Source organism: Poecilia mexicana, unplaced genomic scaffold, assembly GCF_051168715.1.
Source record: "Poecilia mexicana isolate PSO_F unplaced genomic scaffold, ASM5116871v1 scaffold_10, whole genome shotgun sequence".
Lineage (NCBI taxonomy): Eukaryota > Metazoa > Chordata > Actinopteri > Cyprinodontiformes > Poeciliidae > Poecilia > Poecilia mexicana.
The window spans coordinates 25,803,848-25,818,762 of record NW_028263379.1 but is presented as its reverse complement, the minus strand read 5'-3'; the positions used below and the strand labels follow the sequence as shown (position 1 = coordinate 25,818,762).

The 14,915-nt window shown below is 41.5% G+C and overlaps 1 protein-coding gene across 4 annotated transcripts in view; it reads right to left on the bottom strand.

Moving 5' to 3' along the window:
• ablim3 (actin binding LIM protein family, member 3) overlaps nt 1-14,915 on the bottom strand; it is a 67,879-nt gene that overhangs the window by 39,029 nt on the left and 13,935 nt on the right. For all 4 annotated transcript variants that reach the window (XR_015764496.1, XM_088009729.1, XM_088009730.1 and 1 more), the window contains exon 3: nt 7,759-7,942. Coding sequence is in view for 3 of the 4 variants with exons in the window: in XM_088009729.1 (XP_087865855.1) it covers nt 7,759-7,942 (184 nt within the window). In the remaining variant the exon portion in view is untranslated. The remainder of the gene's footprint in view (nt 1-7,758; nt 7,943-14,915) is intronic.

Genomic DNA, 14,915 nt, shown 5'->3' with positions numbered 1-14,915 from the left:
GCATTTCATTCGGGGGTGTTTTCTTTTTTTGTTTGCTGCATTTAATTCGGGGGTGTTTTCTAATTCGGGGGTGTTTTCTTTTTTGTTTGCTGCATTTAATTCGGGGGTGTTTTCTTTTTTGTTTGCTGCATTTAATTGGGGGGTGTGTCTTTTCTTTTGTTTGCATGTTTTCTCTTTTGCTGCGCATTTGCACCTGTCGGCCACCGTAGATTTTCACTTTTGCAAAATTTACCAGCTGTAAATTTGTTGTGTCTAAGCAAAGAAGAAGTATTTTGAAAGAGCTTATGTTTTACAAACAATATTACTTATTATTACTTTGGTGTTAAGAAGCGGGTTTTTTCTGGTAACGAACTGCCAGGAAGTATAAATCAAAATTTTTATTTTTGCGTCTGTAGAGGATATTTAGGGCTTTTCAATGATACCACATGTGATGGGGTGGGACTTTTGTACGTACCTTTTTCTAATTCATAAAAATGGCATTCATCAGTAATAACACATTTTATGGGAAGAGACAAAGTAAGTGCATAAAACCTTTTTATTAACTTACAAAGACTGTGGGATTTTTTTTTAAAAAATGTTGATTGGACAATATTTTTTTCCTGGCAGTCAGGAATATATATATATATATATATATATATATATATATATATATATATATATATATATATATATATATATATATAAAATTTCCCTTCTCACTCTTCCACAGGTGGACTCTTTCATCCTCTGAGCTTGGGTCCTCTACCAGAAGCCTGGGAGTTGCAGTATCTTAGCTGTGCCTAGAACTGCACATTTCCAGACTTAGATGTCTGATGCTGTTCCTGAGATCTGAGATGTCTGATGCTGTTCCTGGGATCGTGTGGTCCCTGCGCTGCTCGGCCCTGTAGACGCAGAGTGAATCCTAGCAACCTGCGGCCTCTTTCCGGGAGTACCGGACGCCAGCTGATGGTGTAGACCCGCCGATTTCTGCCAGGATCGGTTTGGTAAATGCCAGGTCGCTGACAAATAAAACTTTGGTCATTAGGGATTTCTTTTCCTCTCATTGATTGGATGTTTTATTTATAACAGAATCATTGACAAGTGGTTTGGGTGACTCCAGCATTTTTAATCAACTTGTACCGCTAAACTGCGGCTATTTTAATGCTCCAAGGATGTTGGGGTCCGGTGGACGTATAGTGACTGTTTTTAAAAGTTGTTTTACTTGTAGACAGTTGCCTCTGGCCTCGTTTAGTAGCTTTGAGTTTAGCCTATTTGAACTCAGCAGCTCTCACACTGTGCTGTGTGTGGCGGTCTATCGGCCACCAAAGTACAACAAAAACTTTATCAATGACTTTTCTGACTTCTTGGCTGATATCATGCCAACGTATGACCGAGTTCTCATTGTTGATGATTTTAATATTCAAGTCGGTTGTCCTACTTCACCTATGGCTCAGTCATTTCTTAATGCTATCGATTCTTTTAATGTTGTGCAGACTGTGACTGGTGCTACCCATGAGCATGGTCACAGTCTTGATCTGGTTTTATCTTATGGTCAACCAGTTTTTAATGTATCGATTAGTGACTCATTATTTTCAGACCTTATTCCTGTTTTATTTGAGATAACGCTGTCCTGTGCTAAAGCTAAAGCTAAAGCACGCGCTGCAGCTCGGTTCTGTTGTGTTCTTAACCCTTCTACAGCTGGTCAGTTTTCTTCTGTTTTTAATCAATTTATTGGTGTATAAAGTGCTTCATAAATAAAGATGGTATGGTATGGTATGATACTGTGGTCTTCACCTTCCAGGTCTTTTCCAGTTCCTCTCTGAGGCCCTGGTATTTCTCCAGTTTCTCGTGCTCCTTTTTCCTGATGACTTGGTATTGCTACATCCACCACAACGGCTTTCCTCTGTTCTTTATCCACCACCACAATGTCCGGTTGGTTCGCCATTACCATTTGGTCTGTCTGGATCTGGACGTCCACAGGATCTTGGCTCAGTCATTCTCCACCACCTTTGGGGGTGTTCCCCACTTTGATCTTCCAGTCCATATTCTGCACAGATGTTCCTGTACACTATGCCCGCCACTTGGTTATGTCGTTCCATGTACGCTTTCCCTGCCAGCATCTTGCACCCTGCTGTTATGTGCTGGACTGTCTCAGGGGCCTTCTTGCACAACCTACACCTTGGGTCTTGTCTGGTGTGGTAGATCTGAGCCTCTATTGCTCTGGTGTTTAGGGCCTGTTCCTGTGCAGCCAGGATGAGGGCCTCTGTGCTGTCCTTGAGTCCAGCTTTCTCCAGCCATTGGTAGGATTTCCTGATTTCAGCCACTTCAGTTATTTGTCGGTGGTACATCCCATGTAGGGGCTTGTCCTCCCATGATGGTTCCTCCAGCACCTCGTCCTCTGTTCCCCACTGTCTGAGACATTCGCTGAGCACATTGTCTGTTGAGGCTTTGTCCTCGATGTATTTATGGACCTTGGATGTTTCGTCCTGGACAGTGGCTCTCACACTCACTAGTCCTCTGCCTCCTTCCTTGCGGCTCGTGTTTAGTCTCAGGGTGCTGGATTTGGGGTGGAACCTTCATGCATGGTGAGTAGCTTCCGAGTCTAAACATCTGTGGTGTTTATCTCCTCCTTTGGCCAGCTATTTATTTATTTACTTATTTATTTTTATTTCAAACAGACAGAAAAGACAACCAATAAAAAAACTAAAAAAAAAAATAGAATGAAACAAACTAAAGGAATAAAAGGTAAAAAATTATTTTGCCCAAGTGACATGCAAATTTTATATTTTCTGTTCGAAAAGGAGCAGGTAGAAGATATAATGTCTTATAATGTCCTGCCCCTTTCATACTTATTAATTTATAATCAATTAATTGTCAAAACATCAAAACGAGACAACTTGTTTCCACTTCACATGACATTTAAAGATGTACCAATATTACTGTAACAGCCTTTTAGTGGGGATAAGTAAATCTTCTATGGCTCGCCTGCAGGCTGTGCAAAACGCTGCAGCCAGACTTCTAACTAAAACCCACAGAACAGCTGTCATAACTCCTGATCTGGCCTCATTGAATTGGCTTCCTGTATACTTTAGGACTCATTTTAAAATGTTGGTCTTGACTTTTAAGGCTCTTCATGGTGAGGCTCCCAAATATATACTGGATGTTTTAAAGCCTCTCTGTCCGCCTAGGACTTTGAGATCTTCTAATCAGATGCTGCTGACGGTACCCAGAACTTATTTTAAAACCCGTGGTGACAGAGTATTTCAGGTACTGGCCCCGAAGCTGTGGAATGCTCTCCCACTGGCATTGCACTGCTCTGATTCCTCTTTGACTATGTCATTTATATACAAATTGAATAATTTAGGTCCCAACACTGATCCCTGGGGAACCCCACAAGTTATGTTTAGTAAATCTGATTTCTGATTATCTAATTTTACACATTTTTTCCTTTGTCCAATGTAGCTGCTAAGCCAGTTTAATGCCACCCCTCTAATTCCATACCTTTCCAGTTTTTTAGTAAGATGTCATGATTGATGGTATCGAAGGCTTTTTTGAGATCCAGAAAATACACCAATCGCAAATTTGCTTTTATCCATAGGCGTAGCAGTTAATCGCACAGATCTTGTTCTTGCCATTGAGCTGGTTTCTCAGGACTTGCCTTATTGTTGGAGGTATTTGGCTGTGGCTCCTTTCCTTGTGACCTCATTCAGGTTGCCATTTGCTTGTGGTATTCCCAGGTACTTGTAACTGTGCTCAATGTCTGCTATTGTTCCTTCTGGGAGTGAGACCCTTTCTGTGTGGACGACCTTCCCTCTCTTTGTAACCATCTGACCACACTTCTCTAGTCCGAATGACATCCCAATGTCAGTGCTGTAGATCCTGGTGGTGTGGATCAGTGAGTCGATGTCTCGCTCGCTCTTGGTGTACAGCTTGATGTTATCCATGTAGAGGAGGGTTAGGGTAACATGAATGGTGGCCCCATTCTTGAGTCGGTATCCGTAGCCAGTCTTGTTGATGGTTTGGCTGAGGGGGTTCAGATGCAGAACAGCAGTGAACACTTGTGCAAGTGGTTTGCAGTTTGCAGTAAATAAAAAAAAAAACCTGCAACTGCAAACCACTTGCACAAGTGTCGATAAAATGGGGCAGAGATCAAAAACTCTGGAAACTCTCTGCCCCCACTGCTGTTCTGCATAGGTCTGAACCCCCTCAGCCAAATCATCAAGAGTCATCCCGTCCTTCCAAACAGACTCCAGGATGGTGACTTATGGGATCCTCCCGGTCAGAGCCGTCATGCACTCCCGCGACATCTGCCCCCGACGGGGAGTCGGTGAGGCACCTTCTGTGGGAGTGCAGCGCTGCTGTGGACCTGTGGACAAAGGCCGGCTCCTTGCAATTCCCATACTTGCCAGCAAGGGAGGTCCTCGACATGCAGCTAGTGCTGCACGGGGTGAGCCACCGGAAAAAAAAAAAAAAAAAAGACTTCACAAAGATGTGGCTCACCCTTGCCACCATAAAAGACCCCACATGGACCTCCAGAAACTTGCTGGTAAGCAGGCGCAGGCAGATGCCCCCCCGTGGCTGTGATCCGAATGGTGGCAAAAAAAAAAAAAAAAAAAAGGTGGCACGCCAAGGACACAGCCACACAGAAGAATCACCTGCGCCTCTTTGGACGAAGGAGCCGGCGCTCCACGGACAGAGGTCCCAGCAGCAGCGGCCTGGCTCTCCGGGTGAGGCAGGTGGGAAGGAGCAATGGGGGAGGAAAGCCCCTCTGAGCACCATCACTGTTTGGAAGAACGGGATGGCTCCAAATTTCAACAAGCTACGGATACCGACTCAAGAATGCAGCCACCATAAGTCTCCTCCTCTACATGGATGGCATCAAGCTGTACACCAAGAGCGAGCGAGACATCGACTCACTGATCCACAGCACCAGGATCTACGGCACTGATATTGAGATGTCATTCGGACTAGAGAAGTGCGGCGGATGGTTACAGAGAGAGGGAAGGTCGTCCACACAGGATGGGTCTCATCCACAGAAGGAACAATAGCAGACATAGAGGACAGTTACAAGTACCTGGGAATACCACAAGCAAATGGCAACCTGAATGAGGTCACAAGGAAAGGAGCCACAGCCAAATACCTCCAACGAATAAGGCAAGTCCTGAGAAACCAGCTCAAAGGCAAGAACATGATCCGTGCAATAAACAGCTACACCTTACCAGAAATCAGAGACTCCGCAGGAATAATTAGCTGGCCAAAGGAGGAGATAAATACCACGGATGTTAAGAATCGGAAACTACTAACCATGCATGGAGGGTTCCACCCCAAATCCAGCACCCTGACTAAACACGAGCCGCAAGGAAGGTAAATAAGGTTTTCTACTGGTAACGAACTGCCACGAAGTATAAATCGAGATTTATACTTCTAAATTGGTTTTCTAAATTGAGGGAACCAAACCTTCAGAGAATCATAAAGACCTTTATCAGGAATAAAGGCCCCTCTTAGAGTATTAAGAGGCAGAGCGACCACAAAGCTGACTTGTTGGATTCTGTGAAGACGTTTGCTGTCTGAAGAGGAAATCCCACCCAATTCAAGAAGAATGGGTCTAAGTGGTTCCAACACACAATCTCCTCCTCAGGGTGGATTGCTTGGAATAAAATGCTGAACATAAATCTTTTGTTGATAAATTACAGGCCTTAATATGTTTAATTTTTCTTTTGTGTGTTTGAATAAGTAAAAAAATATTTCTTAAAAGGATCAATCAATTAATAGATGTTATTTATAAGGGACCCGTTCATACTAAAAGCAGCTCTAAGAGCTGTACCAACAATTAGCCCTCAGGTTTCTCTGACAAACTGTTCCACAAACAGGAGCCATAATACTGGATGGATAAAAAATGACTAAAACTATATGATCACGTAAAAGGTTAAATAAGATTCATAAATATAAATGTATATGTATAGAAAACAACAAGGAAAATGACAAAACAAACCCTAATCAATTTCTATTTGCTTTTTCTCCTTCCCTCTGTCTGAGCCTCACGCGGTGCATCTGACCTCTGACCTCAACTCCTCAAACCTGTCCTCCCATGGACCAGATGATGTCCCTCCTACAAATCCAGCCGATGAAAATGATGGAGAAGATCTGGAGGATCAAGAAGACAAAAAAGACCTCCATCACCTCCAGGGGACAACTGTCAGTCTCCTGTTGGGCATTTGGACTGAAAACTGTGTGAGGCTGAGCTTTAACAACCTCGGCTGGTCTGCTGTCCAGTATCAGCGTAGGGGAAGAAAAGCTAAACGTGCTTCGGAGCTGTGAGAGAAGACGACTCTGAACTGTTGACGCTTGTTTCATCTGTGGACAACATGGACATTTCCTGAGGGACGATCTGGACAACCCAAAGATCCAACTCCAAAACCAGTTGGACTGACAGGAAGCCGGAGGAGAGAGACGGGGGAGGATTTGGCTGCAGCAACGCCGAGACCGAGTGGGGGAGAGGGGCGAGAAGGAAGAAACAACCTGGATCCACATCAACCACTGTGAAGGACGACCTGTCTGTCATGTCCATCTAGATCATGACTTTAAATCTGAAACAGCAACAGAGTGAGCAGCAAAACTTCACTCTATCAAGAACTTCAACATTTGACACCAAAGAGGACGATGTCCACAGCAACATCTAGTTTAGATGTTTCTGAAAGGCTCTCCACTCAAAGAACTATTGCTGGTCCACTGGCGAGTGACCGAAGCGGAGAGTGAAGATTTACACTTTTCTGACAGGAGGTAACAAATCCTCCTGAGCGGACAGACGATCCGTGTTCCTGCTTCTGCACTTTACCTGCTTTCCAGATGGAAAATCTTTGCTTTCTTGTTGGGTTTTGAAAGGACACTTATCTATGCCTTCACTGCACTAATATATTTTTTGGGGGGGAGGGTTTTGGGGGGTTTCCTAGAAAACACATGAAATTGGGTAGCTTAATTATGATCATTCTTAGCTGTTTGACTCCTACGGATGTTTAAGAGTTTAGAAATTCATTCTTCTAGACATCAGAGAAATAATTTAAAATTAACTCCAATGTGTGTAAAATTAAAACTGATAAGTTTAAAACTTTAGACTTAGTTAATTACGCATCAGGAATGCACACATTTATGTTCTGTTACCACATTAAAATAAGACTTTAAGATTTAGATTAAACAAATGATCTAAATGACTTGATATGTGACTTTAGGCTGTAGCACCAAAATTAAACTGAGCTTAGATCAGTTTTCCTACCAAATAGAAGTGAAACAGTAAAGGGATGAATGTCTGAATGCCGGTGGGTTTTTCGAATCCTACGTATATGTTTTTGTTTCATCATACACAATAATGTTTCAATGACTGAATGAATATGTAATGTCTTAAAATGTATGGATAATTTTTCACTTCTCACCATAAAAATGGTAGAAATATCCCTTTATACAAGAATCATGTGTTGTCTCTGCCTGGCAGAGCTTTCCATCCAGAACTGCTTCATGATTGATTTTCCTCTGAGTTGTGCACAATTCATAAATAAACCTGACTGAGTGATTTTAACCTGAACAGTGTTTGGTAATAGTTTTTTTCCACTACAATGGACAAAACCATTAAGGTTCTCAAGTAAAAGGCGTGTCAGTTTTAGCTAATGTTGGACCCATGAGCCCATGCTAACATTAGCATATTAGTCTGCAAAGATTTTTATGCGTCATCTTTTTATGGGGAAGCACATCCGGCATGTCTGTGAAGTGAAACGGGTCACTGCATACCTGCACATACTGCAGACGAAGCACTTGGGGTGGTACGTGCGTCCCAGAGCGGAGACCACCTCTCCCGTGATGAAGTTGCCGCAGCGGTCGCAGCGCGTGCCGTACAGACGCTGGTAGTCCGCCGTGCAAATGTACTCGCCCTTCTTCTGGAAGAAGCCAGATCGTGCCAGGTCACAGTTACACACTGAGGGAGATAAGAATCGGCAGACAATCAGACACCTAAATCTGCAAAGCAAATGAAGGAAAAATAAAAAAATAAAAGAAAATGGAAATTGGGCAATTCTATTTATAGGATTTCACTGGTTGTCTGTCCTGTGCATATTGCGTGTCTTTACACATGGCTGATAAGGAAGTTATTCCATGCCAGAGAGCAGCGAGCCAATTTGTTCTGATGGGATTATAATGATATAATCAGTGGGAAAGTAATTTGGTTCAGAACAATAAAAGGAGTCAAAACAGTAAACATGGACCAAAACTGCACTAAATGCTGCTGAGAAAGACAAAGAGAACAAGGGGGACACAAAGGTTGAACGCTCAGTTTCCTGCATGCATATATTGCACTGTGTATTCAGAGCAGAACAATACGAGTTCGAGTCCTTTTCTGTGAAACTGAGAGCGACTTCCAAGTGGGTGTGACTCACTGTGCAGCTCGGCGGCACATTCACAGATTAGTGTTTGCTGGTATCGTTTTCACCACACGTGTGGTTTACCACCCGTAAGCAGCACTGATGTGGATAGGGTTGGATATATCTGTTTAAGATAAAAAAAAAAATTATAATCATTTTGTGTAAGTGATTTTTGAATTTTTGCCTTGTACTTAGGAATTATAGGTTTGACCTTGCAGCAGCTCTGTAATTATCCCACAGCTACTATTATCATGTAACTTTGAGCTCCGCTGGCAACCGTTCAACTTGCATGCCGACAGGCTACTTCTGTCATAATGGAGGAATACGATTAATGATGATAATAATAATAATAATAATAATAATAATAATAATAATAATAATAATAATAATAATAATAATAATAATAATAATTGGATTTTTTGGGATGTTTTGAAAAGAAAAAAGATGCCGATCAAAATAGTCCGACAACTCGTTGGTTTAGTGCGATTCAGAATTAAAATGTTAGAACTTAGAACAAAAAACTCAAACAGGGGCTCAATTTTTTCCAGCTCAACTGTCTCATGTTAGACTGGTGACAGTAAAACAAAAAAATAAATAAATAAATAATATTGTTTATAAAAGTTACATACTGCAGTTTTAAGTGCACATAGACTAACATAAATTTCTCCTCCTAACTGATAGCACCCAGATGTTGGATTGGCTCCCAGAGTCGACTGTTTTTTAGTGGTTGTGAGCCGGCAGAGTTCACACACACACACACACACACACACACGCACGCACGCACGCATATAAAATCCTCCAAAGAGGTTACATTTAATCTTAAACTGTTCATGAGAGGATCATATTGACTTAATGGTGTAATAAAAGATCAGTGGGGGGCTTGCTTGAAAACAAAAATAATCTCATCTCTCTCAAGAGAACAGAAACACATAAATCCACCCAGTGATTAGACGGCACTGCTCAAATGCAGAGTTGGGATGAGGAGAAGGGACACAAGCTACAGAGCAGTGACAGCGGCTCATTCTCTCTCTTTTTTCCCCCCTAACAGTTCTATAGATTCAGGCACAGTAGGTACAGAAATGCTAAAAACTTTGATTGGGGAGCGGCAAAGCTGAATCACTCCATAAAAATCCGCGTGTGCATGCACCGACCACATTTCCGAAACCACTGAACAATGGCAGAGCTTCACAAAGTGCCCATGCTGCATTTTCAGCCAGACCTATTAACGGTCTCACCAAGAACCAAAATCACAGGCTACCGAATCCTTTCCCAGGAAATGGTACGAGTGGGTAAATATTTCCACATCTATAAAGCCCTTCTCAAAACTGATGTGACCTAAAAAGACAGTCAGTTTTCACAAACAGTGTTGTTTTTTTCCCCTTTTCCTTCTTGTCCTCTTTTTACTTGCCCTCTCCTCTCCCCCACCTCTCAAAACAATATGATTTTCGGTTTCTCCTCAAATTGGCTTGGAAATGAGTGGCATACGGTCAATTAGCATAATATATTGACAGCATTAGCATATGGACGCCAGGCCAAATCACATCTGGCTGCCTCAATCTGTTCAATCTGGATTGGAGGAGCTGAATAGAGGGTTCACCTGTTGCTAATCGCCATGTTTTCCTCTAACTGGGTGATTGGCTGGATGTATTGTAAGGGACATCCCCTTTGCTCGGTTGCCAGGAGGATGTAAACCTTCCACGGTTACCCTAGAGACAGCTGGGTCCCAGTCTGACTGATGTTGCGGCGGTGGTAGTGTGGGCGGCACATTTAAAGGGGTTGGGGTTTAATACAAGGCATTGAAGGCCCAAGTTTTGTCTTTAGCTGTAAGGAGATGCAAAAATATGCGGATGTAGATATGTAGAACAAATTGTTTAAATTTGAATTTGACTTTTGAGCATTAATTTGATCATTTAAAATCGTCTTTTCAGATGTTGAACTCTTCTCGCCATTTTACAAAGCATTTATTTTTTTTCTTTACCCGCAGACTGATGAATAAATAAATGAGTAAACTTTCAGGGTTCTCCCTCATTTTGCATTTCAAAGGCTCACATTTCCAAATATGTGTGTCAATGTCCACACCGTTTTTAAAAACAATGTTTTGTTATTCATGCTCAATTTGCTTCTATGCAAAAAGCTAAAAAAAAAAATGTCTGCACAAAATCCAATTCATCAGCTAAACCATAGTTGCATATAGGGCATATAGAGCTATGCATAACTACTTAAACAATGGAGGAAGTGAGATGTGATGCAAGCTTATATTTCTGCTCCCTGACCGTTTAAAAAAAAAAAAAACTTTGTACTGCTAGACAATTTTACAAAATTTCTGCAAGCATGGGTAATTGTACTTTTTATGAACTACAATGCAAACAAACAATATTTTAACAAATTTCCAACTTTCACTCACCCCTTCATTCCCACCAGACTTGGTTCAATTCAAATCTCGGAATAAAAATCGTTCACAGTTATCTACTCAGTCGTAGAGTTTGCAGCCTTGAGGTAGAAGAACAGTGTCTCAGTCAGCTATGTCAGTGTTGTAACAGTGTTGTATCATTTAAAAAATCTGAAAAAAAAAATTAAATTAAATATAGCAGCTTGGATTAGTGACCAGTTTGCAGCAAAGCAGTCTGCAGCAACAACATGAAAAAAGTCCTCACCTCTCCAAACTAAATCTAGATGTAAACTCCAGATCTATGGCACAAAAGGAGAGTGCTAAATACCACTGGCCCCTCAAAAGCCACGTCTAACATGGCCTATATCAATAGTTCTCCACTAGGTTTAATGAGCTGTGAAATAAGTGCTTCATGAAAATGTGGTTTAAGCTGACTAATTTATTTTAAATGGACTGAATTTTACAAAGTGCTTTCCCAGCCCTACTGACCACTCACAGCGCTTTGCATTATAGACCCACGTTTATGTTTACAATCCCAGATGGATTCAGACTCAGAATTCATACACGGTCGCCATGCTAACTCATCACTCACCTTTAATCTTACATTATTTTCATTGGCTCTACTCTCGTGTTTTTTCTTTATTTTTTATCTCTTATTGATTTGCAGTTATTGTATTGATTTGTGATGCTGGTCCTACTTTTTCATTTCTGACGCACACTTCAAGCACATTGTGTATCGACTGACACAAAATGTGTCTGATGCATAAATATATATTTGATCTAAATTTAATTAGATCCTATTGCAGTGCCAACTGCATCCTCCTTATTTTGATATATTAAAATCTAAAGGTCATTTTCATGGTAACGATTTAAATTTATTCACTCACTATAACAGGATTTTAAGCTAATTTGTTCACCTTTACACGCTCTGTGAAAATAAGCTTGTTCTTGTTGCAAAAACTGTTTATCTCATAAACTTCAAATGTTGGAGTTTTATCTTACACCTCAAGCTTGCTTTAGCAAAAAAAAAACAATTTCATAATCATGGCACTGGATCGTAAGCTAATATTTTTCAAAGCTATTAGTTCATATTTTCATGTAATTACTGATTCAAGATTAAGTCTTGAGCTCAAGCTTGCCATCAGATCTTCACTGATATCACAAGTGTTTGTTGTAACATTTTCAGTATAGTTATCTCTAGTTAAGGCCGTCTGTTAAGTATCTCAATCGTTTCCTTTTAGGGGAACTACAACACATTTGTTTCTACATCAGTACCTGGAAGCTTGACTCTTAAATAAGAGCATAGAGAAGTCTGACTTTCTGCTTTCTCGCTGTGAATGAACTGAGGTGTAATTCTAAGCTACACTATTGTAAAATTGATTTTTAAAGGTTAAGGAGAACAAATTTTGGCTTAGCCTCCCACATGGGGAAAGTACTTCACACAATAGGGTCATAACTTTTAGTCCTTTTTAAATTCATTTATTTTATTTTTAGATCAGACCGAGAATAAACACACATGCTTTCAAATAAAAAGATTGGATGTTACTGGAATTTTGAAAAAAAAAAAAAAAAATGGTTGATGGGCTCTTCCTGGCTAGGGTAAAGTTATTGTGAGACAAAAACCAGCTGGAGCAAATTGCATGTGGAAAACAAAGCACGCTGTTTAATATCTAATGTTTTATATAGATGTCGACGTGGATGGATGGAGGGATGCAACTGGTGGACAGATTATTTTGTGATTTAGCTCCGAAATTAAGCTGAGAGACAAACAAATATGCGAAAGGAGAGAATTTCTTCTTGCTGAGGTTCGCCAGGCATATTTGGTGTGAGCCAGACGTGTCGAACAAGCAACTTTTACGTCTTTTGAAACGCATCAAACCTCCATTAAAAACCTTCTGGAGGGGGCCACCCATTTTGAAATGCGCTTTCTTTGGAAGCACTCTGAGTTCGGCCATAACCATCAAGCAGAGGCTTTAAAACATATCCCTCCACATGTTGGTTGCCAGCACTGAGGGTGGAACAGGGACGAGGTTGGATGCTCTTTGCTGCTGCAAGTTTGCTTTGCTCCTTAAAACAAGAGGTTTGCTCCAACCCCACAACCAGCGCCGCATGCTGTGGACAACTACCCATAAAAATAGCAGCTCATATTAGAGTCAGTCTGATCTGTTTTATTGTTCCATAAATATGATTTACCATGTGTCTACTTAAGAATATCTGCTGTCAAAAGCTTTCTCCTCCATAGGAGCAGTCCTATCTTAAGGAGAGTGAGATTGTGTCTTCCAGATTCGCAGCAGAATCGGCTTTGCAGGTTTGAACTACATCAAAGACCTAGTTTAATCTAAATTGCTCTTTTGTGGCAGTGCAGGAAGTTACAATCTGGAGATCATAAATCTACTGATTAGACGTTAGCACGTAGACCGCTGCGGTCATTAGTACTGCGCCGATTAGGCATCCACAGGGGGTCTGCTTGATTGGGTATTTATCTCCAGCCAACAGACGCAATTAAAATTCTCCTCTCCACTTCGGCCCGGGCCGGGACCCTAAAATAGTCCCGACACCTCCGGTCACTCCTCCACTTCCCTTTCTGTCTTTTCCGTTTCAAGACAGCTTCCAAACCTTTGAGGCCCCGAACAAGGTCTCCGCTTTATCTCCCTATTCGCACCAATGCAGGGCTGCACCTCAAAGCAGCCTTCTTTCCTCAAACGTCCTCAACTCTGTGTGTGTGTGTGCGTGTGTGTGTGACACTTAATGGACATGCTTTGTACAGCTCATAAAAGAAACCCTGCCGTCTGTTCTCGTTGTGGCAAAGCTCTCAGCAACATGCCGGTTTCCACAGCTAAGGCAGACAACCTGAGACAATTCATTAAAGGGTTTTGTAGTCTGCGTAGTGGGGGCATCGGCAAGTTGCCCAGAGGAAAGCACTCACCTATTCACCTTCTCATTTGTGCTACAAAGGCCGGGTGCTCACGCACCCTCTTTCTGTGCCCCAGATCTTAGCCTTGGTGACGGGAGGAAACACTTCGAGAGTAAATAATGTGTTTGCTCAAGTTGTGCCAAGTCGCAGGGTGAAGAAGTGGTCACAAGAGAGAGAGAGAGAGAAAAAAAAAAGTTTATAGCCCAACTGAAGTTGCTTAATGAGGCCAAAATATGTGCAAACTTTCCGATCTTTGGAGCTTGTTTGCCGTTTGGTTAAAGGGGGTTAGCATGTTAATGAGGTTGAACTAAACCTGGAAAATTGGACTTCCTATGAATTTTATAAATATGCAAAGGAAAATATAGAGCTACATGATATATATATATATATATATATATATATATATATATATATATATATAATGTTTTTACTGAATATGTTGCTGCCATGGTGATGTTGTTTAGCACACATTTTCCTCCCTCTTTTCTTTTTTTTTCATTACTATATCCACATCATCAATCCTCTTGAGCATTAAGATTATGCTCACATAGAGGCTTGGCATATTAAACACAATATTTCAGATAATTCTTTCCCAACATAATACATCAAAGTTTGTGGTTTTACCATGACGAGAGGTTTGCATGAAGTAAAGCATCTCAATCAATTTGTTATCTTTGTTATAGATATGTTTTAAAAGAAGGGCACATTGGAAAAAAAATCTGGCAGGCATCCCAATAGCTACCGTGGCTGCACAACAGAAACACAGAGTGGTTTCTATAGAGGAATTTGAAGTGAGATGTAGCTAGCAACATAAACAAAAACAAAAAAATATGGATGACAGACAGGTTCTCCCATGTATTTGGCTGCTATGAATGCTAGAGACAGATGGCTGCCCAGTAGAGTCCCCTCATACGAGGAAACCACACTTGCTGTTGAGGCCTTCAGCTTTTAACCTTCATAAGACTGATAAGGGAGTCAGCTGAGGGGAAAACAAGTGAGAATGAGATCGTAGACGTACAGAGATAACCCCACCGTGGAGCTGTAGCTCTTTCAAAACGGCAACGATAACGTTTCAGCTTGATGTGCACAAGCGATTCCGAGACAAACTGTATGTGTTTGTCTAACACAGCGGGTGGGGGGTGGGGGGGGCTGTCACATTGTAATTGCCTCGGTTATTCAGGAATCACTCTCTTCCTCCGAGCCGGGCTCGTTCTCACCTAAGCGCTTC